This window comes from Pongo pygmaeus, chromosome 6 (genome assembly GCF_028885625.2).
Source record: "Pongo pygmaeus isolate AG05252 chromosome 6, NHGRI_mPonPyg2-v2.0_pri, whole genome shotgun sequence".
Taxonomy (NCBI): domain Eukaryota; kingdom Metazoa; phylum Chordata; class Mammalia; order Primates; family Hominidae; genus Pongo; species Pongo pygmaeus.
The window spans coordinates 55,502,619-55,524,100 of record NC_072379.2 but is presented as its reverse complement, the minus strand read 5'-3'; the positions used below and the strand labels follow the sequence as shown (position 1 = coordinate 55,524,100).

Genomic DNA, 21,482 nt, shown 5'->3' with positions numbered 1-21,482 from the left:
CCATACCCCCTGCTGGGTAGGTGCTCAGTGAACATTTTCCACAAGCTTGTGCCTCCCTCTGGTCAGGCTTCCTGTTCCCCTTCCTCCCCTCCCTCCTCCTCTCATTCCCTCCATCCTTTCCCTTCCTACCCCCTCTTCTCCCTGTATTTATCTTTGCCTTCTTCCTCCCCCTCCTCTTACCTGGCCCAGGGGATGCACTTCCTGACTCCTCCAGGTCAGGAGAGGTCCCTGCACTATCCAGTATGGAAGAGAACTCCTCACAGGACCCTGGGAAGGACTCTGCAGCATGACCTTGGGGAAGTTTCCTGGTCTCCTAGGGCCTCACCAGTGAGATGGGATGATACTGCCAACATGCACGGGTGCCCCAGCCTGGCCCTTCCTTGCCTTGGACCTGGTTCCCCACCCAAGCTTGTGCAAAATGCAGGGCATGAGTGGGATCATCACTGGGGTCCATCTGGTGGCCTGACTCCTGTCACCTTGTCACGCCTGCCATTGCCAAGAGGCCCCTGGCCCAGGAGTTTGTCTGTGCCCTTTATCAGCTCTGGTCTTCTTGAGGAGGAAAGAGGTTCTAGAGGGTTTCCCCTCCTTCCCTGCAGCAGCTTCTGTCCCTCCCTTTGAGGGGTAAGTGGGAGGGGGGCAGTGTTTCATCTTTCAGCCTTCTCTCCCTTGTTCCTGGCCCTAGGAGGGAGAGGAGGAAGTAGGGGCGGTCCAGCTCCCCTGTCATGAGTAAAGGGAGCATGGGAGAGCAGGGGAGGCAAGTGATGTACTTAGCCTGGCCATCTCCTTTCTGGTATCCAGGCTTGTCCTGCCCTGTAATGGGGAGGGATGCTGAGCGGCCAGAAGATTCCAGTAGGAGGTGGCACAGATGGCCCCAGCCCCATGATGGGCAGATGAGAGTCCCAGGCCTGTGTGGCCCAAAGAAGAGGTAGGGTAGGCTGTCCACACACCCCTGTGTGGGCTTATGTGAGGCAGAGGAACCTGTGCTGCTCTGGGCTGGTTGGGAAGGGCACAGGGACATCAGAGCTTCCCACTGTGGGCCTGGGCCAGACGCTGGAGTGGGGTAAGTGTCCATCTCAAGAGCAGAGTTGCCTTTAGCCATGGGAAGCAGAAGGGCTCTGCCAGGCTTTGGACAGTACACGGATGGCTGGAGGGTCTCTGAGTCCCCTCTGCACGGAGATGTGGAAAGTCTTCGAGCCCAGTGAGTCACCGCTCGCTCCCATGTGCTGACTGATGACGCCATCCTCTGTGTGCAGGGGCCACCGCTTCCTGGTGCAGCGACTCAGAGGAGGACGTGGCTATAGTCAGCTTCACTTCAAGTTTGGTGGCTGGGCTTATGAGACCTGAGGAGGAAGGGGGAATGGTGTGCTATTGGGATCCCCCTGAATTCCCTTACAGTCCAGGTATCTGTCACACATCCCATTCCTGCCAGGCAAGCCTCCAGGCTCTATATTGTGTGACCTTGGAAAGTGTGTTGCCTTTTCTGGCCTCAGTTTCCCCATCTGCACCTTGGGAGGTGGGCTTTAAAGTCTATTTCAGGTCTGAAATATTGTGTCTGTAACTAACTCTTCCTAAGGAGGAAACTAGATATAGATATGTGAATGGGTGTAGTGGTGGACCTGACCAGCCCCTGGAGGTATGTGTGGGGGTCCCTACTAGGGTACCAGTGGACTCTGAACTGATCTTCATTTGACCAGTAAGAGAGGGCAGTGGAAGCATAGGGATGGAGTGCACCAACTTTGGAGCCAGACTGCTTGGGTTTACTTCCCAGCTCTACCAGGGACTTGCTGTGTGATTTTGGGGAAGTTGCTTACCCTCTCTGTGCATCGGTCACCTCTGCTATAGAATAAGCTAATGCTAGTAACTATTTCAGGCAGGTTAAATGAGTTAACACATGTTTATTGCTTGGAAGAGTGTCTGGCACATACTGAGTATTTAATAAGTGTTAGCCATTAGTAAATAAAAGCACAGGAGGCCTGCTGTTCCCATTTTGAATGTGACACGGTGCTGTGGGGGTGGAGGTGACAGCAGGAGGGTGCAAAAAGTCTGAACACAAAGTGGTGAGATAATAATAATAGTTAACACATGTATAGCCCTTACTGAATGCCGGGCTATAGTATATACTCTATAGTTTATTTGTATAAATTTGCTGATGTCTTACTGTAACATCTATGAGATAGACATTAATATTATTCCCATTTTTCAGATGATAAAAAGAAGGCACAGAAAAGTTAAGCAGTTTTCCCAAGCTCCTAGGGCAAAAACCTCTGGCAAAATGGTCCCAAGTCTGTCATACTAAATGCCAGGAGGTGACTTTAATCATCCTCAAAAACTATCTGCCACAACAGAGTCTGGACCCAAGAGAGAGAGTCAGGAAACATGGGGTGACCCATTTTCCCATCCTGAGCCACTTTTGTGGCTGGGCTGAAATCCATCCTCAGGGAGGGGAGAGATCAACCCTGGGCTGCAGTGGCGGGGCCTGGTCTGTCCCTTGAGGGTGTCACTAGCAGCTTGGGAGAGTCTGGAGGAGGAGGAGCCACTGGCAGGGCTGGGGTGGCCAACAAGTGAGGGGATGCATCTCAGAGGGACACTGCAGAGAAGCACTTGGTTTGGGGCAGGCAGCCTAAGTCTGTAAGCTCTGAGCATTGTCCAGTGGGGGGCAGTGCAGGGTTGCGGTGGGGCAGAAGTGCCTGGAGGGGCTGAAAGGATTACCGCCTAGAGAGGGGAGAGGCAGTGGAAGGTGATCCCTGAGGTCCCCAGTGGAGTCGAGGCCTGGGAGCTCCCAGGTTCTCTCTCTCCTCCTCTTTGCTGGCGGGGGCGTCTGTGTCCAGTTGGGCAGGGGGTGAACTGTAATGGGTGTGGGGACCAAGAGAAGGTAACAGTGGGAATCAAGAACCCTGGGTCTAGTTCCAGAAGAGGCGCCCTATTGAGAGTGCCCCAGCTCCCTTACCCTGGGTCACTGGGCTGGGGACACACCTGTCTCCTAGTAAGCAGCCTGGCGATGAAGCAGAGGGCTGGGGGTGGGTCGGGGCTGGGGCCTCTGCTGGAGCTTGTCTTCAGTCCACTGCAGCTACAGCTGAGGAGCTGCCCTTCCCACAGCAGGGGCGAGGCCCCTGCAAGTCTGGGCATCCCTGCATGTGTGCATGCATGTACACACATGTGCATGTGTGTGTTGTGCCTATACCTGCACCCATATCTGAATCCAAATATATCTTATTGCCTCTCTATAGCTGAATGCCTTTGCTGAGTGAGTGTGTGTAAGCGTGAATTGTTCTGTATATCTACAGTCTGATATGTGACATATCTGAACATCTGAATTGCCGTGTGCTTGCATCTGCACATATCTTTGTTCTGTGTGTGGTCCTCTATGTGTCTGTGAAGGAGTGTGTGTGTGTGTGTGTGTGTGGTTGCCTGTCGGTCCCTGAAGGAATCTCCACCTTGTGTATCCCATCATGGGAGTTTGTATTGATACCTTCAAGTGGTGGCCCTGGGGATAAATGTCTCTCTTTGTCTCTGTAGGGTTGACAGGTCTTTATGATCATCTCTGTGGACGTGTTTCTGTGTATTTGTGTGTGTGTGTGAGAGAGAGAAAGAGAGAGAAACAGAATCAGAAATCCACCAGTCCTCAAAACACAAACTCACTCTCTGTCTGCTTGCAGCCACCCGCTCCTCCACCCCACCAGAGCTGTTCAAAATCCTAGTTCCTCTGTGCCAGCTCCCTGGGTTCTAATAAAGGTTAAAATAGAGGCTTTATAATCCTAGCTATACACGAGCATCACCTGGAGAACTTTAAACAACACTGCTGCCCGAAGCACAGCTGAGAGCTTCTGATTCATTTGGGCAGGGGTAGTTTTGGAAAGCTCAGATGACTCTAGTGGGCAGCCCAGGTTTCATACTGGGGTCAGAGGTTAGGGCTTTGCTGGGGAAGCAGTAAGTATCTGCTAGGGGGCAGCCCAGTCCTAACGGGGTAGTGCTGCTGCCACCTCAAGGTGTTGCTGGAGTAAGGAGCTCTGTTTTCACCTTTTTGGCCTGAGGTCACGGAAGGTGCAGGGAATCGACCCCTGATCTTGGAGGCTGTCTGCCTTGTAGGATCTCCCCGCAACACTCTGCTGGCCTCGAGAGATGGCCTCCAGCCTCTGTCACTGGTGCCAGACACTCCTCCCTCGCAGCCAGGCAAGTCAGGAGGGTTGTCTCTTTGCAGGCAGAGCCTTGGGTTCCCCAGGGCTGGTAGAAGTGACCAAGCCCTTTGGGGGCCACCGGTGCTAGGTCACGCCAGAGGCAGCCTGTGGCCACCAGGGGCGTGGCAAGCCCTGGGAGCTGGTACAGAGACGGAAGCCTGAGTGCCTGGTAGAGATGGTGCCTCAGGGTGCCTAGGAGTGCTGAGGCCAGTGCTTCCCCAGCCTGCCCTGTCCTCCCTGACCCACAGGAGGAGGCTGGGCTATGGCTCCCAGGCTTCTTGGAGCATCTCTTGGGATATCTGAGGCTTCCCTCCGCATCTCTGAGTGAGCCCCAGTGCATAATATGGGGAGATGGGAGCTCCCTCTTTTCAAGCCTTCCTGCAGCTGGTTTTATTTCTGCTTTTTGGATGCCTGCTTATCTCCAGCTTGAGTTTGGAGAGGCCCTGTGGGAGGCAAGGAGAGAGGGAGGGGACGTGGTTAGGCAGAGAGTGAGGGACACAAAGGCCCCTGGGGTGCAGCAGCTCTGCCTGCTGGTGGGGGGTGTGCAAAGACTAATGGTTGGGATGCATATGTAGGATTTGCTTGGGCCCCCCATGGCCTCCCGGGCCAGGCACCTGTGGGTTAGCAGTGCCCTGATATGGGCCTACTCAATCTCTTTTATAATAATTTAATAGTAATAATAATTTTTAAATAACCGTAACCATTGTACAGCTGAAATGGAGCCTGTTTAGCAGTGCCTGTTGATGGATGCTTTGCTGTCCCATTTTTTATTGTTGACGCTATTTTAAAGGATGCAGTGGCGAATGTGCTTGCATATGCTTCTTTTTGTCCAACTGCAAATATTTATCAGAAGCAGAATTGCTGTGTTGTAGGGTATATGTCGTAATGATCAATTTTAGAAGCAGAGTATACTCTTCCCCTGGGAGCGTGCTGGGGTCTTGCAGCCTCCTTTTTTGACTCCCTGTAACCTGTCTCTCTGGTCCCCACCAGTGGCCCCAGTCCTTGCAGGCCTGCCCCCTTGGAGCTCTGGCAGCTCTGAGGCCTGAGCACATGCTTCAGCTGTCACTATGTTTTCCGTGTCATGGTTTAAGGCTTCATCCCGAAGATGAAGTAGAGTGAGGTAAGGCAAAAAGTGGGTGTAATTGTTAGGGTACCAGGCCAGGCAGCTGGAACAAAGAGGCCCTTTAAGGGGGTAAATTAGCTAGAAGGTGGTTTCCCTCTGGTGTAACAGTCTGGAGCTAGGTGGGCCTCCAGGCAGGCTGAGTGGCTGGGCTCCACGAGGTCACTTGGCGATCCTGCCTCCTCTTGCAGCATTGCTCCCTGCCCACTGAGATACGGTTCACGTCCACACTGTCAAAGTGGGGTTTGTTATTTGGGAAGGGTTAAAGAGCAAGAGCAGAGATCATGCCATGCCCTCATGCACAGAGGGTGCAGATGCGGCCACATGCTGCCACTCACATTCCATAAGTGCTAATAACTTCATCATGTGCCCACACCTCCAAGCAAGAGATACCAGGAAATATCATCTCTAGGTGAGCATGCATGTGCCAGCTAAAACTTTGTCACTGTGGAGGAGGGGGAAAATGCAAAGGTTTGGGGAGGCAATCCCTCTGTTGCCAAGGAGAAAGCCATTCCAGACCATGCCAGGAGACTGGTGGAGCTGAGCCAGTGTGTGCCCACAGTATCCCCAGCACCTAGCACAGACTGAGTGCCTAGCACATGTTTGCAGGGCAGAAGAAGAAAGAGCAAGACGAATGCAGGCAGGGAGGTGGGGTTATCCTTGGAGGCTGAGAGCCGTGCTGCAGGGAGCTGGGGGAATAAGGAAGGGAGGTGGTCTCTCTCCCTGCCACTGCACTGGGCTCACAGGATTCACACCTTTCCTTCCTCTCTAGCCCAGAGACACGTTGGGGCTGACCTGCCGCTGCTGTCAGTGGGAGGCCAGTGGTGCTGGCCAAGAAGTGTCATGGCTGGTGTCGTGCAGGTTTCCCTGGCTGCTCTCCTCCTGCTGCCTATGGTAAGGGCCCAGGAACATCTCTCTGAGAGCCCCAGGCTCACCTGAGCTCCCGCTCCAGAGAACTCATGTTTTTTCTGTGCCCTCAGCTCAGCTCTTCATCTGGCTGGTATTTCTGCCAACACCACCACTGGGCCACCCAGTGCCTTTGTGTGAATCAGAAAAGACATGCATTCCTCAAGACCTTGTACTGATTTGACCAGAAATGATTACAAAATTTACAAATGTTTATGATGGTAATGTGTGGCAACCTTTAGAGTTGCACAGTCCACAACGTGCTCAACTGAATGCAGGAGCCCTGGTCAGGGCTGCAGAAGCCTCTTTCGATTTTCTCGTCACCAGTCCACAATGCCCTGCCAGGATAGAACTCAGAAGGCTGCCATCCGCTCAGGTCTCTCCCTGAGTGAAGGTAGGGATGGGGAGTGAGCAGAGGAGGACTCCCAGGTTTTGGTCCCACCACTCTACCTGAGAGTTCAGAGTGGCATTGGGTGAGGCTGTCCTCAGAACCCTGGGTACCAGTCCTGCCTCTGGCCTGACTCACTGTGTGGCCACAGACAAGCCTGTCCCTTTCCCTGAGAACTGCCTGCGCATCTGTGAATAGTAGGGATTGGACTGTGTCCCCAAACATGGCCCCTGGCAACTCAAATGCCTTGTGACTGCCTCCACACTTGCTGACATCCCCCTGGGAACCATCCCTGCCCTGGGGTTTTGAGTTAAAGGGACAGCATTTGGAAGCAGCTGTCATGATAGCAGTGCATGGGCTGTGAAGTTACTTGGTCCTGAACTTGAAGCCCATATCTGCTATTAACCAGCGGTGTAACTTTGGGCTGGAGTTTCTTAACCTCTCTGAGCCCCAGTTTCTCCTTCTGTAAATAAGGGTGGCGAGTAGGCCCCACTAAATGGTAGCACTGCTCCTTAGCCTGCAGCTGCTGGGGGCACTTTCTTCCTGAGCCCCTGGAGAAGAGAGACAATGAGCTTTCTCAGCCTGACTTCTCCTCTACCACTTGTTTTCTCCTCTAAACTGCAGTAGTAGCCTCATGGCTGCTGGAGTCAGACCTCCTGGGTTCGATTCCTGGCCTTTCAGTCTACTGAGCCATATGACTTTGAGCAAGTGACTTAACATCTCTGTACTTCAGTTTCCACATCAGTAAAATGGAAAATGACAAAAATAGTACTTCACAGTACTCTCCAGGTCCATACACACGCACACATATGACACTCAGAATAATGCATGCACAGAGTGAAGTGCTATATGCGCTTGCTAATATTATTATAAGATGTGGAAACTGAGACCCCAGGAGGGAGTGGGACCTGTCCAAAGCCACACATTGAGTTGGTGACTGAGAAGAGCCCTTATGGCATCTCTCAAGGTGAATGTCAGGGCCCCTGCTGGCCCTGACATCTCTTGTCACCCTCCTCTGCTTCTGCTCCCCACTCCCCCCAGAACACTGCCCCTGGGGCTTTGGTAGGAGAGCTTACAGATGAGCCTCCTACCCGCTCCCACCATCCATCCTGTGTTCTCCTACAGGCCCCCGCCATGCATTCTGACTGCATCTTCAAGAAGGAGCAAGCCATGTGCCTGGAGAAGATCCAGAGGGCCAATGAGCTGATGGGCTTCAATGATTCCTCTCCAGGTGAGTGGGGCAGCAGGGAGCATGCCACGTCCCCAGTGCCAGCTTTTAGAACTGTTTTCCTGTGCTCAGGCTCACCGAGAAGTGAGTGGTCAAGGGTATGGGTTTCTGGGGACTTCAGAAGGCCCTCCAGAATACTGATGTCCTGGATCTGCTCTGGGCAATGATGCTGGGGTTGCTGTCCTCAAGGCTGATGTGGTCTGGATGCCTCACAGCTGTTCTGGGTGACTGGACATGGCTGCCTTCTCTCCCACAGGAGCTGGGATAGCACTGGTGCTTGAGCTGGGCAGTGGCTGTCAAGAGCTTGTTAGCAGGCAGCATGGGCCTGGTGGCAGCAGGGACACAGCTGTTGCCTGTGGCTGAGCTGTACAGCACTTGGTCAACCCAGGGCAGGAAATGTGGGGTCCTTTCCCACCTCTTCTGCTCATTGCATCAGAAGCCAGAGAAGAAAGCAGCAGCAGGAACTTCAGTCTTGAAGACTTGGGTACAACGCTTCTCCTGGGGCTGCATTTGAGGAGGGTCCTGCTTCCCTCCGCTGGAGGAAGCACACATTGCAGGACATTGAGCATTCTTAGCCTCTCCCTCTAAATGCCCATAACGTCCTCGATCCCAATGACAACCACAAAATGTCTCCCAAGATTTCAAATGTCCCAAGGCAGTGGCACAATCCCTGGTGTGAACCAGTGGCCGCATTGAACCCCTCTCCTCCTAACTCTCCATTGTGCAGATGGGAAGCTAAGGCTCACAGAGCAAAGGCGCCCTCAGCTTTTGGCCTCAGGGGAAGTTGGGGATTTAGGTGAGGGGGCATCACAGAGGTCTCTCCAGCCTCACTTTTGCCTTAGTCGTTGAAGGACTGGCTCCATGCTGCCTAAGGGTAGGGCTGTCTGCTCAGGCTGGAGGGATTCATTTTTCCTTCTGGATCCTCCTGGCTCCTCTGAGCACCATCTGTTTAAGCACTTGATTAATCTGCAGCCCAGTTAAATGGAATGGTCCCACTGGATGGAGCTCCCCAGCCAGTTGCTTCTCAGTGAGCATTAAATGGTGAGGGAGCTACTCTGGACCATGCCGGCCTTTGCCTCCGCTGAGCTCTTGCTCAGCCCTAACCAAGGTTGAATGTGGATTTGGGGCCCCACCAGTGAGGGAAACTAAGGCAGGGGGCCCAGAAGGGCACACAGTTGGAGGAGACCCAAAGAATATCACAAGAATATCTGGTCCAAGTCTCTGTTTGGAGGATGGGACTGCTGAACCCTGAGGGCAGGGATGGTGTGGATCACATGGAGGATCAGGCTGAGGTGGGTCTGGAACCCAGGTGTCCTGCTCCCAACCCAGGGCCATTGTTCCTGCATTGTATGTCTCAGATGCATTTGGGGTTGAGCAATAAAATCATCCCGGAGGGAAGAATAAAGGCAGGGGCTGGGGTGGGACAGGGACCTCGGTGTAAGCTGTGTGCAGTTTAATTGCACACCTGCTTGTTGAACTCTGGGCAGAGAGGGCAAGACAGGCCTGTCCACAGGGATGTCATGGCAGAGACAAGGGAGATGGATGCCAGGCTGGAAATACAGCATCCCTGGAAGGGCCAGGCCAGTGCTGGGGAGGAGGTCTCACCTGCAGGTGTGCTCAGGAGAGGAAGAGATGAGTTCTTTGTGGGAAGGATTCATATATTGAAACTGGATCCTTGTTTCTTAAACCTGGCTGCATATCTGAATCACTGGGGAACTTTCAGAAAAATGTACTCCAGCCACAATCCAAACCAATTAAATCAGAAGCTTGGGTCCGTCATAGTCACCATAGTTTTTAAAAGCTCCCCAGGCGATTCTAATGAGAAGCTGGTGTTGAGAACCCTTGAGCTAGGCCCAAGGGATAAGTAGGCATTTGAAGGTGGTAGAGAATTGAGGGATAGACAAATGGGTGAACACTGTAGGCTGAGGAATCCACAAGAGGCAGGAGCCTGGTGTTTTTGGCAGTAGTGAGTAACCTCCTGTATTTGGAACTCAGAATTGGAGCAGATGGGTTGGGCTATTGAGGGGGCATGGCTGAGGGCCCAGAGAGCAGATATTGTGTATTTCATGTCATCTCCACTGGAGTTGAAGGTGGGGGAAAGTAGTGGCCGGCTCCCACTGAGCTGGCATCTCTGCAACTGCCCCAGGGGCTCCACTTGTGCCCTCTCAGGGACCTTGTGAGTCAGGGCTGGCCATAGGAGGTCAGGGTGTGAAGGATTCTCCAAGAGGTCAGTGAATAGCTCTCCTTTAACCCTGTCCAGATGGGAGAGGAGGCTGCACCTTCTCACGATCTGCCTAAGGAGAGGGTCCCTCATCTATCCCTACTCGTCCCCTCCCTTGAATCATAGGGTGGGGCTTTATAAAACAGAGCTGAGCTAATTAAGCAGAAGCAAGGGCAGCCATTAGTTGGGAAAGAGGAAAAGAGTAAAGGCCCAGTTGGACCACCAACTCCATGGCCCTTTCCTGCTCTGGACCTCAGGAGCTTCTCTTTTAAAATGAGTGGGGTGGGGTGGATCATGTTGATAGCCAGACCCTCTACAGACTTCCTGTGTGCCAGGCTCTGTGCCAGCACTTCATTCTACCACCACAGCGGCTGGGGGGTGGGGGTGGGTCTATTATGACCCCTATTTTATAGATAAGTGAACTGAGGCACAAGGAGGTACTTCACTTGAGGACATAGTCCATTAAGAGGCAGAGGCAGCCTGTACTCTCAACTGCTGGGATGCACCACCTCTGAAGAGTGACATGCTCTGGGTCCCAGCCCCACCTCGGGCACAGCACCAGCCATGGGATCTTTGAAGGGCCCTTAATACCTTAATTTTCAGTCTGAAAAATGGAGGAAAAATGATGCCTACCACATAGGATTATTGCATTAAGTGATAAAAGCCTGTGAGAAGTGCTAAGGACAGTGTATGGCATTTGCTAAGCACTTAACTAAGACCCTGTAGTTATTAGGAGCTGTCATCTTGGAGTGTTGGGGGTTTCCAGGGCTCCCACCTTCTGCTAGATCCCAGTTCTTCTGGGGAGTAGAGAGACATCTCTAGGAAGCAGGTCAGTGCCACTTGGAACAATCCTGGAAGGCTCTCTGGAAGAGCAGGGGAGAAGTTAGGGAGCAGATCTGGGCTTCAGAGGGCAGATGGAGAGTACAGGAAGGTGGAGAGAAGCGTTCCGCTGGGAAAGGGTGGAAAGGGAGCAGTGAGTAAGGTGGGTGGGCACTGTAGCAGCCAGCACTTCAAGGCGGGCACTGGGTTCTCTGTCTCTGTCTCTCTCAGACACGCACGCATGTGCGCACACACACACACAAACACACGCGCGCGCACAAGAATTCATTTAACCCTCACCAATCTATGGGCTGGGTAGAGTTTTACCCCCATTTAACAGATGAGGCTGCTTAGACACAGAGAGGTTAGGTTGCTTGTCTCTTACCTAGTAAACCCCTCAGCCGGGAAGGTGGAGCCAAGGTGTGCATGTGGATGGTTCTGGAGTCCACGCCTTCACCCCTGGGCTGCATTTGCTGCTCAGAAGAGGAGTGAGGAGACACCCTGGCCCTCACCTTTCCCCTTGCCAGGGTGAAAGGTCATACAGCAGAGGCAGTTGCAGTGAGGCTGGAAAGAGGCCTTGGGAGACAGGGACCCTGAAATGTGCTCGAGGTCCGCCCTTTTCTTAGCTATGAAAAGGCCAAAGGGTGTTTGTGTTTCTAAGGCCCAGGAGAGAATGAGGTCTCGGCCTGTAATGACTTGCTTGGGAAGGAGAGGGGCAGGCCAGGGTGAGGGGAGGCCCCTGGGGAAGCTGTCCTGAGAAGCAGTGTCCATACCGCTCACTTTGGGGCTGTGGTCTGAAGAGCTTGCCCTGCAGGCTGAGGTTTGGGGACTCCCCTCAAGGAGCCTCAAGTTCAGGGATAGCATTGACCTTGCTGTCACTCACCAGGGGAGGCCTTACTTTTCCCCCATTGCACCTTCAAGAACCTCTGGCCTGTTCTTAGGGGCGCCCTGGCTGGAGCTGGGCTTCTTGGCTCCAAATTAAACACACTTGTGAAAGATGGGCCTCTACCCCTCTCATCATACCTGCAGCACTGTAGAGCCCCCAGGAGTATTTAAAGGTGCTGATGTCCAGGCCCCTCTCCAGACCAAAGTCCTCAGCATTTGGGGCGGCGGGCTCCATGCAGATCTGTGTTAAAAGCCTCCAGGTGATTCTAAAGTGTATCCAGGTCTGAGAACCACTGGCCAGAGCACAGCATCCACCAGGGTACTCAAGTGATATCAGGCAGAGAGCAGCCCCTCAGGGCCCAGATAAACCAGGCTGGGGAGCTCACTACTAGCTGAGTCAAATTTGAGCGTACCAAAGAATCGACATCTGTGCGTTGTGTTATTAATCCATGCCTGTCCTCCTGCTGATCTGTTTCCTGCGCCTTCCCTGCCCGGGTGGTCCCCAAGCACACACACCATGCACAGAACGCTGGCCAAAGGTCAGCTGATGTCCTTGAAACACACTTGAAAAAGGAAACCTGGCAGCTTGTTCCAATGCCTGTGAGTGTAAACTCACAATAGTGTCTTTTATAGAGGTTTAATATACTTCTATATATTTTGTGTGTCTCCCATAATCTTTTAAATCTAGTAATATGAGTCAATTGGAACAAGAGCCCTGATCTGTTAGTTGAATTATGTCTATGGCACTGTGTGTGTTGCTGGGGGGCTCCGGGGGGATCCAGGAAAGTACTTGTTTCCTTCAAGCCCCTGCTCCTCACTGGTCCTGGGACCTCCACCCTAAAGAGAACCTAGGATGGTGCTGTGCAGAGTGGCCTTCAGAGTGGTAGCCAGGAGACTGATGCACTGAGGGGAGGCACCCATGGTAGCAGGCAGCTTAATGGGGGTGAAAAATAGAGCCCAGAGAGGTGGCCGTGGGGAGTGAAAGCAAGCTTGCAGCCTGCCTTGCATTGTTTGCAAAATCCTTGGCCTGTTTTAAAGGTGTTTATTGAGGAGAGGAGGGGGTTTGGAGACATAGTTAGTCATTTTGTCCCTTGTTCCAAACCCCCAAATGCTAATGGGATTTGAGCCAATACCAAGTTGGCTCTGTCATATAATGCCCACAGAGGCTGAGGCCAGAGGTGGTGGTCATTGGCCAACCACACTGGGGGCCAGAGCCAGCTCTGGGGCGGGACCCAGGTCTGTTATCTCAGACAGGGAGTGCCCTTTCTCCCACAGTGCTCTTGTGACCAGAAGGGAGGGACAAAGGACGCCTGTACCTGGGAATTGGCATCTCCAGGCCACACAGCCCCCAGGCTCTGTTCCTTTTGCAGTCTGCCTGCCCAGAATGAGACCAGCCAGCATCTCCTCTTTGCAGGGCTGCAGGTTTTCATCAGCCCAGAAACCTTCCCTGCATCTAAGCAGGGTTGGTTGGTGTGGTCTTCCATGGGGGTCCCCATACTCTAGTGGAGGAGGAAGAGGAGGCCTGTGGTGGCCATGGCAGGGGCAGCAGAGAGCAGACTTGGAGGGAGGAGGGAAAGGCCTGCTCATTGCTATTCTGACCTGGTCTCAGAGGCCTGCCCAGGGCACCAAATGCCTTGAACCAGTCCTCTCTACCTTCAATAGAGGGGAGAGGACAAGAGGAGGGAAGCACATCAGGGCTGGGCCCAGGCTTCCCCATCCTTAGAGCAGGAGGAGCTTCTTGTCTGGGCCTCTCAGCTGCTCTGAGACTCAAAAGGCATCAAGCCTGAGGAAAGGGTGGTGTCTGCAGGGACCCTCATGCTGAGGAACTTATTTGCTGTCTGACACAGGGTGTCACTTCTATCCAAACTTGTGTCTTCCTGAAGTCTGGTCATTCTAAAACTTGAATATCAGATCTTCTGTCAAAACACAGATTGCTGGGGCCACCCCCAGAGTTTCTGATTCAGTAGATCTGGATGAGGCCTGAGCATCTGCATTTCCAGCAAGTTCCCAGGTGGTGTTGCCGGTCTGTGGTCCATATCTTGAGAATCACTGACTTCCAAAGGGGAGAGTGGCATCTTTAGTCCTATGCCACCCCCAGCACTCAGCTCACAGTGGGATCCTCATTTCACGGAACAGAAACATTGGCCGTAAAGTAAATTTCGGTAAATTGAATTGTTTTTACCCTTAGATTGCATGCTAAAATGGGGACCTTGTTCTAACAATACCCGGGCATCCTCAGGTGGCTTCTCAAAGGGAGGACCATGGCTTTGTCTGAGTCTCTTTGGTGCCCTGCTCTGTGGAGTTTTGAACACTGTGGAACTGGACAAAATCATCACCATGACAACCCAGGATTAGCTCCTTATTTTGTTCCAGACAAAAGCTAATAGCTTGTGCATTCTCTTTCAGTCGCTCTGCCTGAGTGGATCCCTTTCCTCCTGCTCTCACACTTCACTGCCACTCCTGGGCACTTTATAATGTCTTAGGTGGAAGCAGCTAGGGAGAGTGTACACAGCACTCCCCGACCCACCCCCGGGCCTGAATTCCTCTCCCCATGTCCCCCAATGGGGGCCTATACACAGATGGAGCCACGAGGCTTGGAGTGCTGTCAGGAGTGGAGAGGTCTCACAGAGAACAGGATCTGTTCTCATTTTCAACCTCTGGAGGAGGAAGGGGAGGACGGGAACTTGGCCTGGGCTGCACTCGGCCATCTCCTCCCTGAAACATGTTTTCCTGGCTGCTGTGTCCCTTGCCTGTCCTGGTTTTCTTCCTCAGTCTTCTTTGCCAAGGCCTTTTCTAAATGCTGGCATTTCTGTTGGGGCCAGGCCTATTCTCTCCTGTTTTCTTCCCTGATCTCTGCTGTCTCACTAGGCAAACCATCCATGTCCGTAGACTAAATAGCATCCCTGTGCTGCCTACTTCCTGCCCTCTTCTCCAGTTGCTACTTCTCTAGACTCCAGACTTTTTTCCAGCTGTCTACTTCGACAGCTGTCTCCTCTTGGCTCTTAGCACCATCTCAAACTGAACATACCCCAGACTAAGCTCTTGCTTTCCAACTTGCCTAATTCCCCCAACATCTGCTTCTCACCTGGCCCTTTCCACTGTGGTAAATGATCCATCCATCCATCCATCCATCCATCCATCCATCCATCCATCCATCCATCCATCCACCCATCCACCCATCCATCTATCCATCCACCCACCCACCCACCCATCAATCTACTTGTTCATCCAGACACTGAAGCCAGAAACCTGGGAGACATCCTTGGTACCTCTCTCCCCTGCACTGTGTTGGCCTCGACTCTGCAGCAGTAACAAATCAATCTTAAAATCTCAGAGACTTAGCACAGTAACATTTCTTGCGTGCATGTATCATAGGCCAGTGTGGTCAGCAGAGGTAGGAGGTGGAGCTCGACTTCACACAGTCATTCAGGGATCCAGGTTTCTTCCATCTTGGAACACTGCTACCCTTAACATGTGGCCTTCAAGGGTAGTCCAGAGAAGGAAGAGAGGCAGGCTGTGGAAGCTTATGAGGGACATTTTAGAGGCGGATTCTGCACTTCCACCCTCTCACCATTGGCGTGCCCTCAGTCATGTGATGTGGGTGAGCACTAACCGTCTTTTGCAGACTTGCCAGCCAGGTCCAGCCAGTGTGTCGCCAAGCCCTGTCAGCTCTGCTCCCGACTCTGTCCCACACAGGACTCCTCTCCAACTCTGCTGCCATCGCTCCAAATCAAGCTCTTTCATCTCACCCCTAGACTATAGCCATGTCCTAACAGGCTTCCCCATGTCTGCATGTCTGCTACTAGACTATATGATCTTCCCCACACAACCAAATCCAAGTGTGACTCCTTGTCTTAAAGCCTCTCTGTGGTAAGTCGAATAATGCCCCCACCCCGCCCTGAGAGGCCCACGTCATCCTAATCCCTGAAACCTGTGAATATGTTACTTTACATAACAAAAAGAACTTTGCAGAGGGAATTAAGGATCTTGAACTGAGAATTTTATCCTGGGTTATTTGGGTGGACACAGAATAATCACATGGGTCCTTATAAGTGAAAGATGGAAGCAGGCGAATCAGAGGAGAAGAGAGACTTGAGGATGCAAAGCTGCTGGTTTCAAAGAGGGAGGAAGGGGCCATGAGCCCAGGAATGTGGGTGGCCTCTTAAATCTGGAAAAGGCAAGGAAATGGATTCTCCCCTAGAACCTCCAGATGAAATGCAACCCTGCTGACAACTTAATTTTAGCCCAGTGAGACCCATTTCAGACTTCTGACCTGCAGGAATATAAGATGATAAGTTGTGCCATTTTAAGACAGTAAGTTTGCTTACAAACTTACAGCAGCGGTAGGGAATGGGTACACCATCCAGTGTCATCTCTAAGCATTGAGCATAAAAATCTAAAGTTATTAACACAACCCACTGGACTAAGAGCTCTGTGAAGGCAGAGACTGGGCCCTTTCTATTCACTCTTGTATTGCTCTGCATTGTCTGACTCGGTATGTCTTGAATAAACAAGTAATTAAGAGAGAGAGGGAGAAGAAAGTGGGAAGAAAAAAAGATAAAAGAAGGAGGGGGAGAAGAATGAGAAAAGGCATCTTGAAATCTTCCAGTCTCAACAAAATTTAGCTTTGTTGAGACTGGAGTGTGGAACATATGGGTCTGTAGAAGCTGGACGTACTGTGTGTGAGTGGAAGGAAAATCAGTTGCTGTTTTTAGTTAGAAAAACCCAAGGCTGTCTCAGGAGCCCAACTCCCATCCTCCCAAGCTCCAGGGAAAGGGGCCTGGGAGGATTCAGCTCCAATCCGCTGAGGCCAGAGCAATTTCCATTCAAAAGAGGAGAGGAGGTGGGAGCCTGCTGGGTCCTCCCATCTGTGCTGGGCTGGGAGGTGGTAACTGCAAGAGAAATGGGCACCAGGACATTCTGGGGAGCCCTAGGGAGGCAGCTGTGAGTCTCTTGAGACCCCAGCAATGCAGGCTAGAGGGCTGAATGGAGGCCTTCGAGCTCTCGATAGGGTCAGGGACATTGTCTTCGGGTCCTGGGGTCCTGAGGTCTCATTCTAGGTTTCCCACCTGCCCTGGTACTATATGAATTGTCTTTAGGACTCTAGAGGGGGCTCAGGCTGGGGACATAAGGGGTACCAGGAGGGCTTTGAGAGCTGTGGCAAATGCATCCTGAGAGCTCCCAGGCCCCGGCCTGGGGTGGGGCACCTTAGCAGATGCCCTTTAGGCAGCTGTAGCTACCCCAGCCATCCTCTGGGCACCAGTAGGTCCTCAGTGAATCTCTGTTCCAGATTTGAGCTCTGGTCACTCAAAGCTGGGAGTTCACAGAGACACTCAGTTGTCCCTGTGCACATAGGAAACATGAATCATGGTGGAGGGGGCGGTGACTGGCCTGAGTCACAAGTGAGCCTGTGGCGGAAGGAAATCAGAACTCAAGTTTTAGGGCTTCCGGTGCTAATGCTGAGTAGAGACCTGCCGTTTCCCCTCACTCTGCCCTCAAACATCAATTTCACAGCTTTGTCTTTTTCTCCACCACTGGCCCTGGTGCATAGATGGTCCCTGGCACAAGGTAGGCACTCAGTAAATAGTAGTTAAGAGAATGCATCCCGTGTCCTGCTGCCAACATGACAGCCCCCTTCTCCCCTCGTGCCATCCGCCTGACCTCTACAGCCCTCCTTGCCCTCAACACTCATGACCCTGCTCATTCTCTCTGAAGTAGCCCTGTGACCTCGGCAGTGTCAACTGGCAGCAGCAGCTGGCTGTGCCCGAGCCTAATGTTCTCCATTAAGGGAACATCTGTTGGCTGGGGCTCCTGGGGCATGGGCCAGACGCAGCCACACTCCACGGCCGTTCCACGGTCAACATGGGCTGCTGTAGCCAAAGATGTGCCATTGGGTCTCTTTCAAGGACATGATGTCACAGCCAAGCACATGCTGGCTAGAGATGTCCTCTGCTAATGGTTACACAGGAATTATTGATGACTGGCCTATTGCAATGAGACCTGATACCCAGCTCCCCTCATCTGGCCTTTAACGTCTTTGCCTTCTTGGGTTATTCTTCTCAGAGCTTTCTATGGTACATCTGGTTCCCAAACTCTGTCTTTCCATGAGCAGGATGCTATGGGCCAATGTGACTGGGTGCGAACTCCAAAATAGCTGGGTGTGAATTCTGAGAGACAGGATTTTCTCCATCTAAAAGCTGTGGATACCTTCTGGTCCAAATAGCACTCAAGTGTCACGGACCCCAACAGAGACTGTGAGCTCATGGCGCCTGCTCCAGGCCCCTCCTCTTCCCAGCACCTTCCCAGGGGTCCTCTGGACCTGTCAGCAGCCCTGCCCCAGGCCATCTTACCTTGCAGGTCCCTGCTTTACCTCCCTGCCTATGGAGGCCTCTCGGGGCAATGGTTCCCAGGGACACCTAACTGGGATAATGAAATTAATGATTCTGTCAGCAGTGAACAGGCATTGAATGAGCCTGGCTCTGTTCTGAGAGCTTTGCGCATATGAACTCATTAATCCTCACAGCAGCCCTGTGAGGCGGGCGCTGTCGGTCACCTGCTGTCCCTGACATGGCACAGAAGCCCTCTCCATAGCCTTCCTTTATGATCCCTTAAGAGCTGCAGGCCTCTTTCCTGGAACTCTCCTCTGCTGCCTGGCGCTCCACACTCCTGCCTCCCCACCATTCCTCTGCCACTCTCTCCTGCTGACATCACTACCTGCGCTTCCTCTGCCCACTCCATAAATATGGGGTCTCCAGGGTTCCTTCCTCCATGCTCTTCTCATTTTATGTCCCTTCTCAAAGTGAGCTGTCTCATCCCATGGCCTCAACCACTACCCATAGGCTGGAAGGAAAAGTGAGTGGCAGGGCTGTGGGTTGGGTCGCAAGTACCATGTTAAGGACTGAGGGTGCTAAGAGCCCAGAAAGCGTGGGATTGTTGGTGGGGGGCTTGTGACATGGCCAGATATTCATTTTGAAAAGCTTGTGGTCATAGCTGTGTGGGGTTTGTGTACCTGTGGTCTCAGTGAGGGGTCCTGAGCCTCTTCACTGAGTAGGGTGAAGGGATAGAGAGTGGGGCATGGATTTCACAAGGTTTCAAGGTAAAACCAGCAAGGGCTTGATCAGGAGCACTAAAGGGAAGGAGCTGAAGTGGGGTGACTCCTGGGTTTCCAGCTGGGGCTGGAACAGGCAATCAGGTTTGGGCAGGAGATGCTGCACTGAGTCTTAGACTGCTGTGTTTGAATCATCTTTGGTTCTTCAAGGTGGGGGTGTCCAGCAGGCAACCAGCTGTGGGCTCTACCCTCACAGAGTGGACAGGACAGTGTTGTCCACATGAAATTCTGTAACATCCATGAGCAGGGTGAGCTCATTCAAGGTGGGCAGGGTGGGTGGCCAAAGGCAGGACAGCTACCAGCACCTGCATTCAGTCAGGACTGCAGGGCGGGACCCAGTAAGGGTTGAAATTGTTCCTTGGATTTGGCAGTGAAGAGGTCGCTGGTGACCTTGGTGAGAGGTGTTTCAGCATTGTGGGAGGACAGAGTCAGAGAAACAGGGATGGAGCAGGAAGAGGTGGTGTCAGGCAGTGCGGGGAACTCTACAGAGGCTGGCAGGGCTGGAAGGAGAGGCGGGCACGGGGGAGAGGGGAGCCACTGGGCCCCCTAGACCTGAAAATCTGGTCATAAAGCTTGACAGTTTCCTCTTCCTTGCAGCTCATGTCCAGTGAGGCAACAAATCTTGGGGATTCCTCAACACCTCTCAATTCGTCTGTCCCTTCCTCTCCATCAGTCTGGAGATGCTCTGGGGGCCTCTGCAGCAGTCCCGGCCTCCACCTCTTCTGGTTCCGGGTCCTTTCACAATTCTTGCTTGGCACATGCAGGCTTCTGCCTGGCTGGCTTTCCCCTCTTCTCCAGCTGATGAATTTGTGTCCCCTGCTGGGCCTGCCTTGGGAGTAGGTAGGGGGAGTGGAGCAGCAGCCTTAGACCAGCCTGTTCCTGCCCCTCCCCCTAGGGTGGGTGGGGGGCCCTGCTGAGGGGGTGGATCTGAAGTGGGACCCTCAGTGGTGGCTGAGGAGGGGCTAGGGTGGGCATGTGGGAGAGGCTGCTGCAGAGACCCCTGCATCTCAGCATCTCATTCCTAGGGATCCAGCCCTGGCCTGCTGTGTCTCCCCTCCCCACAATCCTGTGATGTTGTGCAGCTGTGGGTCTGTGGGTCTTCGGGGGTGTGGGGCGGTGTAAAAACAGGTGAGGGCTCCCTCCTTCCTGACCCAGGAGCTCCTGAAGTGCCTTGCGTCTCCATTCCTGTTTGAGGGATATTACTGGTACAGGGCTGAGCCCTCCCTCAGACTGTAGGCCTTGCCTTCCCTCTCCTAAACCACTCCCGGCCCCCTGCAAGGGCCTGGCTTGTAAGCCGTGGAGCACACCTCAGTGTGTGTATCTATAAGTGTGGGTGTGTGTGTGTACATGTGTGATGTGTGTGTGGTGTGTGTGGGTGTGGTGCATGTGTGCACATTCATGTGTGATGTGTGTGTGGTATGTGCTTACATGTGTATGGTGTGTGTGATGTGAGTGCTGTGTGTGTGATGTGTATGTGTCTGGTGTGTGTGGTGTGTATGTGATGTGTGTGGTGTGTGTGTGATATGTGTGTGGCGTATATATGTGATTGTGTGTGGTGTGTGTGGTGCATGTGTGTGGTGTGTGTAGGATGTGTGTGTGTAGTGTATGTGGTATATGTGGTGTGTGTGTGATCTGTGGTGTGTGTAATGTGTGTGTGGTGCATGTGTGATGTGTGTGTGTTGTATGTGTGTGTGATGTGTGTGGTGTGTGAATGTGGTGTGTGTGTAGTATGATATATGTGTGTGGTGTATGTGATATGTGTGTGGTGCATGTGTGAGTGGTGTGTGGTGTGTGTATGTGGTGTGTGTGATGTGTGTGTAATGTGTGTGTGATTGTGTGGTGTATGTGGCGTGTGTGGTGTGTGTAGTGTATGTGTGATGTGTGTTGCTGTGTGGTATCTGTGATGTATGTGTCGTGTGTGTATGTGATGTGTGCAGTGTCTGTGGTGTGGTGTGTGTGTGTTGTGTGTGTAGCATGTATGTTGCTGTGTGTGGTGTCTGTGGTGTGTGTGGTGTGTATGTTGGTGTGTGTGATGTGTGTGTTGGTGTGTGTGTATGGGTGTGTGTGGCTGGCCCGTCTCACCATGGCTGTCTTACCCACAGGCTGTCCTGGGATGTGGGACAATATCACGTGTTGGAAGCCCGCCCACGTGGGTGAGATGGTCCTGGTCAGCTGCCCTGAGCTCTTCCGAATCTTCAACCCAGACCAAGGTGGGTTTAGCCCAGTCTCTTTAGGCCACGCTGGCCTAGCCTGCTCCCCAATCTCGGCCCCAGGCAAGCACCAAGGACAGGGAGGCCACCCTGTGGGCAGACAGTCCCTGCTCCTGAGCTCACATGTGGTGTGGGGGATGAAACCACAGACACGTGCACACACCGGGACACAGGTACACGTGGGAACCATCGTTGTGGATGAGAGCAAGGCTGTGCCCTCACGCATGGGATCCATGCCGGCTGTCACTCACCCTCCAGCCCAGGCCCCTGTCTGTCAGCTGGGTATGTGGCCCAGTGGCCCCCTCCCAGGGTGCTTCTGTGAGGATAATGTGAAGCGATGCTGTGGACGCCACTTAGCACAGGACTTGGCGCGTTTTGAATGTGCAGTAGTAAATGTTAGCTGGGATTATTGTCACCATCCT

At 52.9% G+C, this 21,482-nt stretch overlaps 1 protein-coding gene across 9 annotated transcripts in view; it reads left to right on the top strand.

Annotated features, from left to right (window-relative positions):
- Positions 1-21,482, top strand: part of ADCYAP1R1 (ADCYAP receptor type I) — a 59,150-nt gene that overhangs the window by 4,654 nt on the left and 33,014 nt on the right. For 4 of the 9 annotated variants that reach the window (XM_054496045.2, XM_054496044.2, XM_054496042.2 and 1 more), the window contains exons 2-4: positions 6,068-6,189; positions 7,715-7,820; positions 20,953-21,060. In XM_054496045.2, the coding sequence (XP_054352020.1) occupies positions 6,139-6,189; positions 7,715-7,820; positions 20,953-21,060 (265 nt within the window). In that variant the 5' untranslated portion in view covers positions 6,068-6,138. Of the gene's footprint in view, positions 1-5,921; positions 6,190-7,714; positions 7,821-20,055; positions 21,061-21,482 lie in introns of those variants that run through there. The other 5 variants (XM_054496043.2, XM_054496039.2, XM_054496038.2 and 2 more) reach the window with 3 other exon arrangements.